At 41.4% G+C, this 12,833-nt stretch overlaps 1 protein-coding gene across 5 annotated transcripts in view; it reads left to right on the top strand.

The window, feature by feature from the left end:
- Window positions 1-8,499, top strand: part of pax8 (paired box 8) — a 12,912-nt gene extending 4,413 nt beyond the window's left edge. For 2 of the 5 annotated variants that reach the window (XM_017038734.2, XM_017038732.2), the window contains 10 exons: window positions 1,505-1,646; window positions 1,807-2,004; window positions 2,084-2,160; window positions 2,257-2,382; window positions 2,887-3,062; window positions 3,301-3,421; window positions 4,002-4,250; window positions 4,705-4,806; window positions 5,987-6,076; window positions 7,565-8,499. In XM_017038734.2, coding sequence (XP_016894223.1) covers window positions 1,510-1,646; window positions 1,807-2,004; window positions 2,084-2,160; window positions 2,257-2,382; window positions 2,887-3,062; window positions 3,301-3,421; window positions 4,002-4,250; window positions 4,705-4,806; window positions 5,987-6,076; window positions 7,565-7,635 — 1,347 coding nt within the window. In that variant the 5' untranslated portion in view covers window positions 1,505-1,509 and the 3' untranslated portion in view covers window positions 7,636-8,499. Of the gene's footprint in view, window positions 1-1,480; window positions 1,647-1,806; window positions 2,005-2,083; window positions 2,161-2,256; window positions 2,383-2,886; window positions 3,063-3,300; window positions 3,422-4,001; window positions 4,251-4,704; window positions 4,807-5,986; window positions 6,077-7,564 lie in introns of all 5 variants that reach the window. The other 3 variants (XM_017038733.2, XM_008326017.3, XM_008326018.3) reach the window with 2 other exon arrangements.
- Window positions 8,500-12,833: the final 4,334 nt, after the last annotated feature.

Here is a 12,833-nt window from a genome sequence, read left to right as displayed (position 1 = left end):
CTCTCTGGGCTGCTGTTTGATGTGGAAATGAAAGCCTGGGTGAAGGCAGAGAAGAAGCTTCAGTGGCTTAAATGAAAAGCAGTGAAGGCTCCTGGAGAACCAGCACCAACCAGCACCACCCTGGTTGGTGCTGGTTGGTGGAGGAGACACAGCGGTGCCCCTCGCTGGACGTCAGCGTCACGGCGGCGTTAGATCATTCGAGCCAATCCGCTCCGCGTCCACTGTGTTTAACTACCACGAAAAAAACAAAAAACAAAACTGAGTCTAAAGCCTTTCTTTACAGTAATATAAACATCATCATCACTGATCTGGCGTTATTTAATATATGAAAATGTATAATACAATAATTAAACAATTATTTAAAATTGAAGAATCAAAATATAAAATAAATAAAAACAAGCGTTTATAATAAATATATATAACAATTCAATCAAAAAGTGCTTACTGCCACATACATTTTTTAAGGTAATTGTACTGTAATAACTATGTTTTTTACATTATTACTAGGTATATCATAATCAATGTTTTTATTAAAAGTAGCTCATTTTATTAGGTTTCTGTTATTATTTTATTTTAAATTCTTAACAAAGGTGTGATTGAAGGGCGACGGCCTCGCCGCGTGTTGTTTCATCTCAAGAGTTTCCTAGTTTCCGTAGAAAACAACATCAACCGAGCCTCCGCCCTTTAAAGGGGACATTTAAATAAGAATAGTGACAGTGACAGCCTGCAGGTCATTCATCAGCATGAAAAACCACTAAACTGTTGGCAGTGAAACACTTCACTTTTGGAGAAAGTTAACAGATCTGACGAAGAAAAAAAAGAATTTTTCCCCGTATAAACCATTATATTTTTATATTTTTAAAACTAAGTGGCAGGATTTCAATCAACAGTGGTTCATGTTAAATATTTTCATTAAACCAAAATATTACAGAAAAAAAAATGTTACAACAGCCTTTTCTAATTACCAGAAAATACCGCGATATAGCGAAACTCTTGCGAGATTGGAATAAAAAAAACATACGCGATGTATTGAGGGAGTGAAAGGAGAACTGTGATAGAGAGAGGGAACACTGTATGTATTTATATATATATATTTGAATGATGTTATTGTAGAGTTTAAGTGCAATTCCATGAAGGTTCGAGGGTGATTTTGGGATGTTTTAAAGATTTTTATGTGATACAAAATGTTATTGTTCTCCTTTTTTATTACCGGCCAAAATATTCAAATGGTCTGAGACTGTGTTTTACACGTTCTTTTACCGTTATTACTGAGGTTTTTTAGGATCTGTAGGGCGACCGTGCATGTGGATCAGTGGGTAGATGGGATGTCTTCCAGTCTGCTTCATCATATACTTTGATTATCAACTTGATCGCTAAAAAAAGTATCGGCAAAAAAAAGGTCGTTCAAAGGTTGTGCGTTACAGACAAACTCATCTTGTTCCTCGACATTTATAAGTGTTCATCCCCCTTTTTCCCCCAGGTCATGGGGGTCTTAACCAACTAGGTGGAATGTTTGTTAATGGCCGTCCACTACCGGAGGTGATCCGGCAACGCATCGTAGACATGGCCCACCAGGGCGTGAGGCCCTGCGACATCTCCCGACAGCTCAGAGTCAGTCACGGCTGCGTCAGCAAGATCCTGGGGCGGTGAGTCCACTCCGGCCGACGCGTTACCCAACTTCCTGTTAATCTGTTAATAAGCCTGTTGGTGTTCTTTGACCTCTGAGAGTGTGTTTACTTTTCTGAAAAAACTCTCTGTTCTCTCACGACTAATTCCTGTAAGCTAACATCATTCCGTCTTCTTTAGCTACTACGAAACGGGCAGCATCAAGCCCGGTGTGATCGGCGGCTCCAAACCCAAGGTGGCCACACCGAAAGTCGTGGAGAAGATCGCAGAGTACAAGAGGCAGAACCCTACCATGTTTGCCTGGGAAATCAGGGACCGGCTGCTAGCAGAGGGAGTGTGCGACAGCGACACGGTGCCCAGCGTGAGCTCCATTAACAGGTGATGAAAGTGAACGATGCCCCGAGTGACGCCACGAGGAAGTCATCACCTGACATCATATTCCTGTTTTTCCCCTCAGAATAATTCGAACAAAGGTCCAACAGCCGTTCAATCTTCCTCTAGACGGTAAAGGTCTGAGTCCAGGACAAACCCTGAGTAAGTCTCCACTGTTCACCAACGTGCACTGTGATCTCTGTGGCGACGTCCACTGTCAGATGTTTTTATTTATTTTTATTTTTTGTCAACTCTCAGTTCCCAGTTCAGCCGTCACTCCTCCTGAGTCTCCGCAGTCGGATTCCTTAGGTTCCACCTACTCCATCAGTGGCCTGTTGGGCATCCCCCATCCCAGTACTGAAGGCAAGAGGAGTCATGATGACAGTAAGAGTTTGTTACGAAACAACATATTGGACCGTGGAGTCTTGACTCTGACTTAGCTTAGACCCAGACTTATAACTGTGGGGACTGTTGAGGTTTGACTCAAACTCCTTTTTTGACTTTTTGACTTGAGTCTGTGGTTAAAAACTCTGGAAACTCAACATGGAGTCAACTCAAATGTTTTGAGTGTTTAAATGTTAAACACTCAATATTTGACTCAAACCTTTTTTAGTCACAATCATTCCCACTTGAAATCTTGGGGACTTAAAGAGTCCGGTTGAGGCTTGAAATCCTAAAGATTTAACTTAATTTCTTGGATCTATTTCAACTTAGATTCCAAACTTCTAGTTTGAAACGCCGACTTGCAATCTCCAAGATCTCCAGTCAGTTATGGACTGTGGGTAGTCCGCTGTGATCACCGGACTTAATCTAACTGCAAATACACACTTTTTTCTTCCTCAAACGTAACATCTTCCTCCGTCTCCGTCCGTCCCCGTGTCTTTCCAGGTGATCAGGACAGCTGTCGGCACAGCGTGGACTCTCAGGGCAGCAGCGGTGTTCCAAGGAAACAGATGAGATTGGATCACTTCTCAGTGTCCTCGCAGCACGTGGACTGCGGCTTTGACCGTCACCACTACCCCGCGGACTCGTTCAGCTCAGCCTCCGGCAGCAAGACCGAGCAGGTAAGAGCGAAATAACTACTGCTCAGTGACACAGAGCGACGCAGAAGTCACCGAAACACAAACAGAGCATCAGAGACATTAATATTTAACTACAGCTCCAGGGGGAACACGGGGCCTCTATTAGTTACGTTTTTATTATCCCAGCAGTAATTCCAGAAAGAACAATTGGATTTTTTTTTTTTATTCTACCAGTGTAACTTTTTTCGTCCAATGGCTAATCTCCATTTGTCATCTGCAGACTTTGTACCCACTGTCCCTCCTCAACGGCAGCCTAGACGAGGCCAAGAACAGCCTGTCAACGTCCAGCTCCAGCATTGGACGCAACCTATCGGCCCATCAGAGCTACACCATGGTGACAGGTGAGGCTCCTACTAACGTACACTGACCTGCGGACGAACTTTGTCGTTGTACTCGACCACATTCAGACATCAGTTCCCCAAACAAATTACATTATTTTCGCACTTTTCTTACATATATTTTAGCATTCGGTTATTCATTAACTTTAACCATTGATTTTGCTAGACCTAAACTTTTTGAGCTTCTGTGCTATTTATATTTGTGGGCTAAATTTAAGCAACTAGAGCTACTACATTCTGTAGGCAATTAAACATTTTTTGACTTTAAGCTATTTATTCTTGAACCTTGCTTAGCTAGCTCACTAGCTAACATTCAGCTGTTGCTAACCTCACCCAAAATCAGAATCCTACTTATTTTAAATTAATTGTCCTACCCTATGGGGTAATAGTCAATACTATAGTTTTGACTAAGAATGACAGCGTTTGGAGATCTCTGTTTAACTCACTTTTTTCATCTGACGACACATCAATCACTCCTGTATTTTGTTTGCACTATTTTAAGTTTGTCACTTCACTCATCTCCATCACTGATGCTCATGTTCATGTTCCTCCGCCCTCCTCTTTGGCTGTGTCACCACCTCAGAGTCCCTGCAGTCCCTGCCGCTGTGTCTAAAACAGGAAATGTCCCCCGAGGTCACCAGCACGTGCCCCTCGCCAAACATGACATCCGCCAGCCTGGCGTTTGTGGAACTGCAGGCGCTTCAGAAACCCGTCTCTATTAGTGGGAGCAATGCAAACAACTGCAGCTCCGGCCATTTTCAAAACGCATTCAACTCATTCTCCCATCATGCACCAGTGTACGGACAGTTCAGCAGTCAGTCTGTCATCTCAGGTAAACCATTTCATCCGCGTTCATACATTTAAGTTCTTGTTTGAATCAGTTCTGAATCAAGGACTACTTCAAAAGTTTTGATTGGTCCGTCTTGACTTCAGGGAGTTCTGGGACCCAAACATTCAACAAATTAATGACTTTCATAATTATTATAATTATTTACGACTTAAAAGTTGAGACCGTTCTCTTCTATCAATCACACTCTATTAACATTCCTCTATAAACTTCACACATAAGAGGAAGAAGAACTGATCCAGGAAAATGATTCTAAAAAACATTACTCATTTATATCTGTACCAGTCAGTACCATTCAAACCAAAAAAAAGAAAGAAAATAAGCCATAAATTCAGACAATATTTTTTTAAAAAAAGGTTCAAAAATTGATATAAATACATTCTGTTAGTTTCGACTATAATTACTGATTTTGTTTTGCGAAACGCCTTTGTGTTTTTAGGCCGCGACATGGTGAGCTCCACTCTGCCGGGTTACCCCCCCCACATCACTTCACCTGCACAGACTGGATACTCCTCCTCGACTATCACAGGCATGGTGGCAGGTAAGAAACAACGACCTCCCTCAGCTTCGGTCTTTATGAGCTGATGAAGACGTAGGTTTGAAATAAAGTCACAAGAGAAAAAAAAAAGAATAAAAATAGAGAGAACGGAGGGGACGAAAAAAAAAAGATGGAGGAGAAAACGTCGAGGCTACAGAGGAGGGTTGCAGATTAACAGGGAAACTGACGGAGTTAATGAGTAGCTTGCCAGGCTGCTGAACTCTGGGAGGGGACGACATGTGTGTGTGTGTGTGTATGTGTGTGTGGGCGCATAAGAGTCCAGGGGGTACACGAAACTGGCCGAGAGAGGGTTCCACCCTGCTGCCCACACCCCCTCCGCCCAGACACCCCTGACCACCCATCTCTATGGGAACCAGGGGGCCCAGGAGGAAGATGCTGGACTGAGTGGGCGTGGACGAAGAGAGGGCGGTCGTCTGACTAACGTTTGTGTGTGTGCGTGTGTGTGTGTGTGATGTGCCTTTTTTTATTTGAAGTCTGCCCTCCGAAGCGCGAAATGAGAGGGTCTGATTTATTATTTTTCTGGTGGGCTCTGTGTAAGGAAGCGTTGATACACAATTACTGAGCGAACGGGTTGGGAGAGAGGAGGTGGTGGGGGGGGTTAAGGACAGAAGGAGAAGGAGGAGGAGGAGGAGATGAAGGAGAAGGTGGTGGTGGATGTGGATGGGGTGGAGGGGGGGGGCTCTGGGATTCATTCCAGCTGGTATAATTACCAATTAGATTTTGGAATGTTAAAAAAATAGAAAGGGAGAAATTAAAAGGAGGAGGAGGCGGAGGAGCAGGGGCAGAAAGAAGGAAGTGTAGAACAGCCGAAGAAGAGGAGGAGGAGGAGGAGGAGGTGAGCGAGACAAGGGGCAGAGGGCTGAGGAGAGAGGGCGCTGAGGGTGAGCTGCATGCACGCACCACTGGGCTGAGGGATTTCACCCTCAACCCTCCACCTGCACCACAGATTAATGGTTTACAGGCTGCACTAACTGTGGTGAATTATGAGCAAAGGCTGAGCAGATGTACACACACACACACACACACACACACACACACTTCTGTCCAGCTCTGGGCCATGACTTATCATTTTCCCGTTCATAACGACCCTTTGGTCGGTGAGTGTGTGTGTCGGTGTTTACCTCAGTGTTTGATAAAGGTTGGTATTTTCTGTCTGTTTCAGCAGGTGCCGACTACAGCGGTCAGTCGTACAGCCACTCACCCTACACTCCCTACAGTGAAGCCTGGAGGTTCACCAACTCCAGTATACTGGGTGAGTACGCAACGCCCGGAAGTATTGTTTTCAAAACTAAACATTGTGTTCAGACGTACGAGAAACAAAATAACAAAAATTGTAAAAACTTGTTTGCAACACCTAAGGTGTGGGTTTAATAAAAAAAATTAAAAAACTACCAATCTTAGAACTTTTTGACTTACACTTGTAGAATTCTGCGCATTAGTCCAACTAAAAAAACATAACTTTTTATATCTTTTAATTTGCTCTAGGGCGTTCATAAAATGCTGTTTGGATTAATAAGCCCTACATGTTAACGGTAAACCAACTATTTAGCAAGCTAGCCTGTTAGCTAGCCAAAATTGTACAAACGAAAGCAAGTCAAAAGTCTTTATCAAACAGATGAAACACTCAGTATGTACAAAAAAAATCCAGATTGGAGACGGCGTTAGCGCTGTTGTTTATAAGTGGAAGTTAGCTAGTTAGCCGCTAACTTAGGCTCTTGTCAGTGTCCTATTTTTTAGCACAGACCCTGATTTAAACGACAGATTTGTTCTTCTGTGGCTTCTTCCTGACTGATGTAAAGCGATGATCATTCTGGAATCTACAATTTGAAAACGTTAACGAGCAGCAGCGACGTTAAAAAGAAGACGACGGAGATTATTAAGTAGCAACAAGACTAAAAACGGTTTCTTTTTCCCATGGTTTTCCACTCCCAAACTAAACCAGTGAAGTGCAGTTTACTCCCTGTTGGTACCATTTACTCTACATACTCCATGTGACATTTTAAAAAATCCATTAATTTTTCATTTGAACCTCAGAACACAGAAGAAGAAAAAAAAAATGGGTAAATGCAAAACAGTATGAAAACACAACGGCACAAACAAAGAAATTGACGAAGCCATTTTTCAAACTGACAAACAGAAACAAACAACAAACATAAAAAAAAAAAAATCTCTCTCCCGCTTCTATTTCAGCAGCCACAAATCTACACACAAAAAAGTCTATTTTCAAACAAAGCTTCCTCTCGCTGGGTTGTAGCGCTGAGCTGTAAGGTTTTGCAGAAGTTTTTTTTATTATTATTTTGAGAAATAAAACACACATTTAATATTTTTTAAGAAAAGAAAAGAAAATTTAATCGACCAATAGAAATTGCTCTTCGACAGTAGCAACATTAGAAAGAAAACTAAAATAATTTATGACGGCACAAAGATAATGTAAAATACAACAGTGGATTTGAATAAACAAGGCTAAGTCAAAAAGTTTTGAGACAGGTGTCCGACGTTAATCTAAAACATGTTCCAACATGTTTGATTGTTATATCTTTGTTTTAACAGCAGCTTCTAATTTTCTGAGTTTCAATACTGCCACCGACTTGTTCTATTTGCGTTCAACAAACATTTCCAGACAAAGCAAAACATCAAGTGTCTAATTATTCTGTCAAAGTTCATACATACTCCACCTTTAAAAAGAAATGTTCAATTGACCCCAACACTCTCCTCTCCCTTTCTATGTCTCCCCCTGCAGGATCTCCCTATTACTACAGCTCAGCCTCTCGCACTGCTCCACCGTCTGCTGCGGCCTACGACCACCTCTAGTCCCCGAGTCACTGCTGCTACACCAGACAGGACTTAAAGAGATTTTACATCGTCCTGGACCAAGGCATAAAGTCAGACCTGGATGTGACCTTGAGACCTTTGAGACTCAAAGCTGAAAAAACCAGCAACCAACAGAATTTTTTTGTACGTCATGTCATAGCTTTGGGTTATTTATTTCCCACAGTTAACTGTGTCTCATGCACGTTTACACACACGACTCACGGTTTTCCGGGGACTGATAATTTACAGAGCTCTTTAACGCTAATTTTGGCCAAAGACACTTGTTTTCTCGCACTCCTGCAACTTGACGCCACTGACTCAGTGACACGGATATGCAACTCGTTTATGATGAACCATAGTTTACAAATAAAACGTTGTCTCTTTGATTTGTGAAGCCTGTCCTAACACTACAGTCCTCGATCCCTGTCCGCCCGCAAATTCATCCACTGATTGGTTTGTTCCTGACTGTAAATTCAGATTTTGAGGACAAACGAAAAGGGTGACGTGTTAAATCACCATCACAACAAAATGACCCGTGTACGCCCCTCCCGGTCAGTTATAATGTATCTGATTAGCAGTTTGTACATAATGTAAATGACGGATGGCCTGCGTGGAAGTGATGCAGCTCCACTCGGAGAACAACAGCGTGACGGGAGGGGCCGGTCCTGGAAACTAAAACCAACAGGGCTTGAAATGGGCCTGCGTCAGATATTTGTTTCAAATAAATTGAGTTTGTTTGCCATGCTGATGTTCTGAGGTTTGCTAAGAACTGTGACTATTTTTTCTTATACTCCCATTAATATTATTGCAGATGTAAATAATGGATTTCTAAAGAATTATTTTAATTAAAGCATGAGAAATTTACCCGTGTCCAGGTCTGTTTTCTGAATCATCGTCATCACCATTAATATTATAATAATAATTATTATTATTATTATTATTCACCTGTTAGTACAGGTGGCTCCGTGTGTATATATATTTTTTTTTTTTTTTTGCAGGTCTCAGCATTTTAAAAGGACAAAATTAATGATCCTGAAAACACCCACATCTGTTTAATTTCCTTTTTTTTATTTTCTGCATCATGTAGTTTTATTTGCAATTATTCCATCCCTCTTTGCGGCCTCATTATGGCAGCACATTAACGAGGCCATGGTTCGGCGCTGCCGCGGCCCACCTGGTACCAACCAACACAGCAGCAGGATGGGGAGGCGGATGATGATGATGATAGTGATGATGATGATGGAGGGATTGACCATGTAGTACATAAAAACGTTGGCCCACAGTGTTAGAGATTTACACTGAACATCACTGTCTGACTGTTGGTTAAAGAGTTTCAATGGTTTAAACTGCAGGTTTAGACTTTGGTTATTGACAAATAAAACACCTTTACTTTTAACAATACTGTTAAGATATTCCTAAGAATAATCTATTTTCAAATGTAATTTACATTTGAGAAAAAGAAACTATGTTGTCGTCGATACTATTTTATTACATTTTATTAATTTCTGTGCTGTTTTAATGTTTAGTTGTAGAAATAATAGTAAGTTTGTTTCCACCAATTTTTCCAGTAAAAGTTAAAATATAAGTAGTTTATTCTTCTATTCTTTATACATATATATAATTTTTAGTTACTTTAGTTACAAGTTCCCCTAAATAAATTTCATTTGCGCCAGCGTCATAATACACATCAACTAGCATTGCGTTCTAATGTTAAAAACTAATTTAGAAAACTGACATAAACCGTGTGAAAATATGTAAAATTGGGATTTTAACAGAAAAGGATTTTAGTTTTACAAACAATAGAAAAGTGTTCAGGTAAAGAATAGTTGATGTAACATCTTGTAGTTTATTCAAAATATGAATATTTTCACCCTAAATGCATGGATTCTTTGACTTTTCCAGATGTACCATTATCTAAAGAGTAGTTTTAAGATTACCACAGACAAATATATTGAGTCACAATCATCGGTTTTTATCAATTTGTCACATCCACGTAAATTCCCAGCTGCCCCTGGGCCACGCCACTGTACACAGAGCTCCACCCTGTGAACTTTAAACAACGGCTGCTGCTTCACCTCACCGTCGTCCAAGTGGTCTGGTCCACTACAGCCAGTCCATCAACTGGACTGGACACTCATTCTCTCCAGCTCTCTGCTCAGGCATGCATGCAGACTGCAGACTACACACACACACACACACACACACACACACACACACACACAGCCCATCTACATTCATGCATATAGAGAGGCTTTTAGGCGGATGTGCCTCTCAGGGACCAGACAGACCTCGACAACAAAGCCGTACTTTCCGATTCCTCAAACATCTGAGCGCCGGCCAGAGACATAATGGTCGCAAGCGTTAAACATTAACAGTCTCACTGCCAAGTGAGTTTAAAAAACAAAACATTATCCTGCCACAGCAGCAGAAATAACCCCTCTCTCCCCCTCTGTCTCACTCTCTCTCCGGACCCATTAGCAGGCAGGACTCGGGCCACAGTGCTGCCGGTAATGAGCCCGCCAGCACAATACAGGCACCGGGCCGGAACAGCTGAGGGCAGACAAAGCTGGCAGGATCAGGCAATCGGGACTTACTACACCTATCACAGAGCCACGCTTTCTCTGAATGCATGTGTGATGGAAAGAGTGAGAGGGACCGAGTGTGTGTGTGTGTGTGTTAGATGACGTGTCCCATCACCATAATGGGGACAATCTCAAAGACAGAATGTAGGGTCTCTGGAGAAACCACTGCCAAAAAGGCAGCAGGAGTGTGGCAATCAGTGGGTGATGAGTGGTGGAGTTGTCCTACACCACTCATCTGGAAACTTCCCCTCCAATCTAGGGGACCAAGACACCGTCCAACCACGACACCGTCCAACTAATCCTAGGGGACCAAGACACCGTCCAACCACAACACCGTCCAACTAATCCATATCAGAATAATAATAAAAAAAAAACCCAAAAAAACGCAATAACGTCAGATTTCTGTCCTAATGAGCTGCAGAACACTAGACTTCAAAACTTCAGTCTATGATACATTTTCATGAACATTTTTTCATAGTGTGTCTATAAAATAATTCATATTTGAAAAAATGGAGGGGGAAATATCAAACTAGCCCAGTGTAACGTCAACCTGTGATATAGATGTAGGTGTAGGTCAGCAAAAAGTATGGAAAACCCCAGTGCTGGAGTTTGAACATTAGCAAAAGATTAACCAAAACTTACAAGTCAGCTCAGAAATGAAAATAAAATAAATTGCTGTTCCTATAACCTTCAGGTTTGCCAAAGGGGACAAACGTCAAAACACGAGAATCAGCAGGACATTTCCACAGCAAAATGTGTAAGATATATAAGATAAGTATGTTAAGAAAATAATGCTCATCATTCCAAGCAACTTACAAATAGCTAGGACAGCTAACATGTTATTAGACATCCTAGGTATTGTTTAGAACAAGTAAGAATTTATATTAAAATGTTACTATAATAAAAGTTTCCTTAAAATTATGCAAATTTCCCCAAACAACAACATGATAAATCAGCACAAGTATTAAACCAAGAATTATTTAAAATTAACCAAAAACTCAATGTTAATTAAGTTTAGCTAACCACACACTAATGAAACATTTGCAAAATGTATTTCAACAAATACCCAGAAAATACCTTTGTTTAGTAAACATCACATTCCAGTTTTCTATAAACAATAAAGGGAAATGTAGCTAAAATATAACAATAAAACAAAGTTAAAGAACACACAGGGCTAAGAAGTCAGGTCACTGCTAGACTAAGGAAACACACAGATTTTTTGTCACTGCTAGACTAAGGAAACACACAGACCCTTTAAGATTTTGGACACACAAAATAAGGAAAAAAGTGACAGCAAACAAATGACTAGGACTGTTACTGGTGAGCTGCAAATCACTAGTCATTCAATTCAAATTCTAAAATTTTAATAAAAATAAATAGCTGAAAGAAATTCTACCACAACATGATCCGTGACACAAATTTAACACTTACTCATGGAGGATTGTCAGAAGCCAAAAGCACGACCAAAAACTACAGAGTGGTAGAAAAACTTCAAACTTTTATTTAAGACATGACCAGGACGTTGAGCAGCAAAGCTCAAAATTAACAACAACCATAACAACAGGCAGCAATCACAAAGTTCCAGGACAGAAAGACCAAGCAGGTGAACTACTGGTGAAAAACATATATAGACTGAGAGACTTATGAGTTGATGAGCTGCAGCAGAGCAGGTGGTAGAAACAGCAGGTGAACAGAGTTAGATGATTGTCAGACAAAGACAGAGAGTCTCTTCTTAGATGAAGAGGACGGATTAGTCACCTGGAATAACGAGAGGCTCAGCAGACTGAACAAAAAAAAAAAAAAATCCCATCTCAGATTGTGTTACCAGTTATAATTCATAGCAAACCTGTTAGAACTATTTGAAAGAATACTTTTACGCAGAGCATTTCTAGAAACACTAGTATTTTTGGTGAATACAATAATTGATCGATTTATCTCTATATTAACAAATTGACACCAGTCGTCAAAGAAATGGTCAAAACTTCTCACTTGAGACACATCTTATTCTCTTGTCTGTCCATGTTGCTGTTACATGGTAAATTTCCTCTATTGGGAAGCAGGGGTGGGGGTCTAATAAAGGGGTTCCTATTCTACTAATCACAGGCCAGGAAAAGGCCGAGGAACACCTGAGCGGACTTCAAATGACAACAACGTCCTCGGATTTCAGGGACGTATCTTATCTCCCCACTTTTAACCACCAAGGAACAAACGTGCCAGTCACACGGAGCAAAGTGGACCAACACAGAGCATTTCTGTCAGGCAGGAAACACAGGTGCCCTGTGTCACAGCGGCCTATTAAACAACACACGGGCCCCCGCAGGCAGGAAGCTACTATTGACCGGGAGACATCAAGAAAAACACACCTCTCGGGGCACACACATTCAACACTACACATACACACACACACACACCGAGGTGGATAAAATCTGGCAGGTATCAGGTACTGCCCTGAGGCGGGAGGTTGACCCGCGGAGGCCACAGGGGAGTCAAACACCGGTGCTGACAAACAGCTCATTCAATGTCACATACACTCATCCATTGTTCTGATGTGTGCTCACAGCCCATTAAATATGAGTGGGCACAGAAAGATGTAAATATTAAGGAGCGATTTCGGTC

Source organism: Cynoglossus semilaevis, chromosome 14, assembly GCF_000523025.1.
Source record: "Cynoglossus semilaevis isolate Cse_v1.0 chromosome 14, Cse_v1.0, whole genome shotgun sequence".
Lineage (NCBI taxonomy): Eukaryota > Metazoa > Chordata > Actinopteri > Pleuronectiformes > Cynoglossidae > Cynoglossus > Cynoglossus semilaevis.
This window is presented reverse-complemented; position numbering and strand designations above follow the sequence as displayed.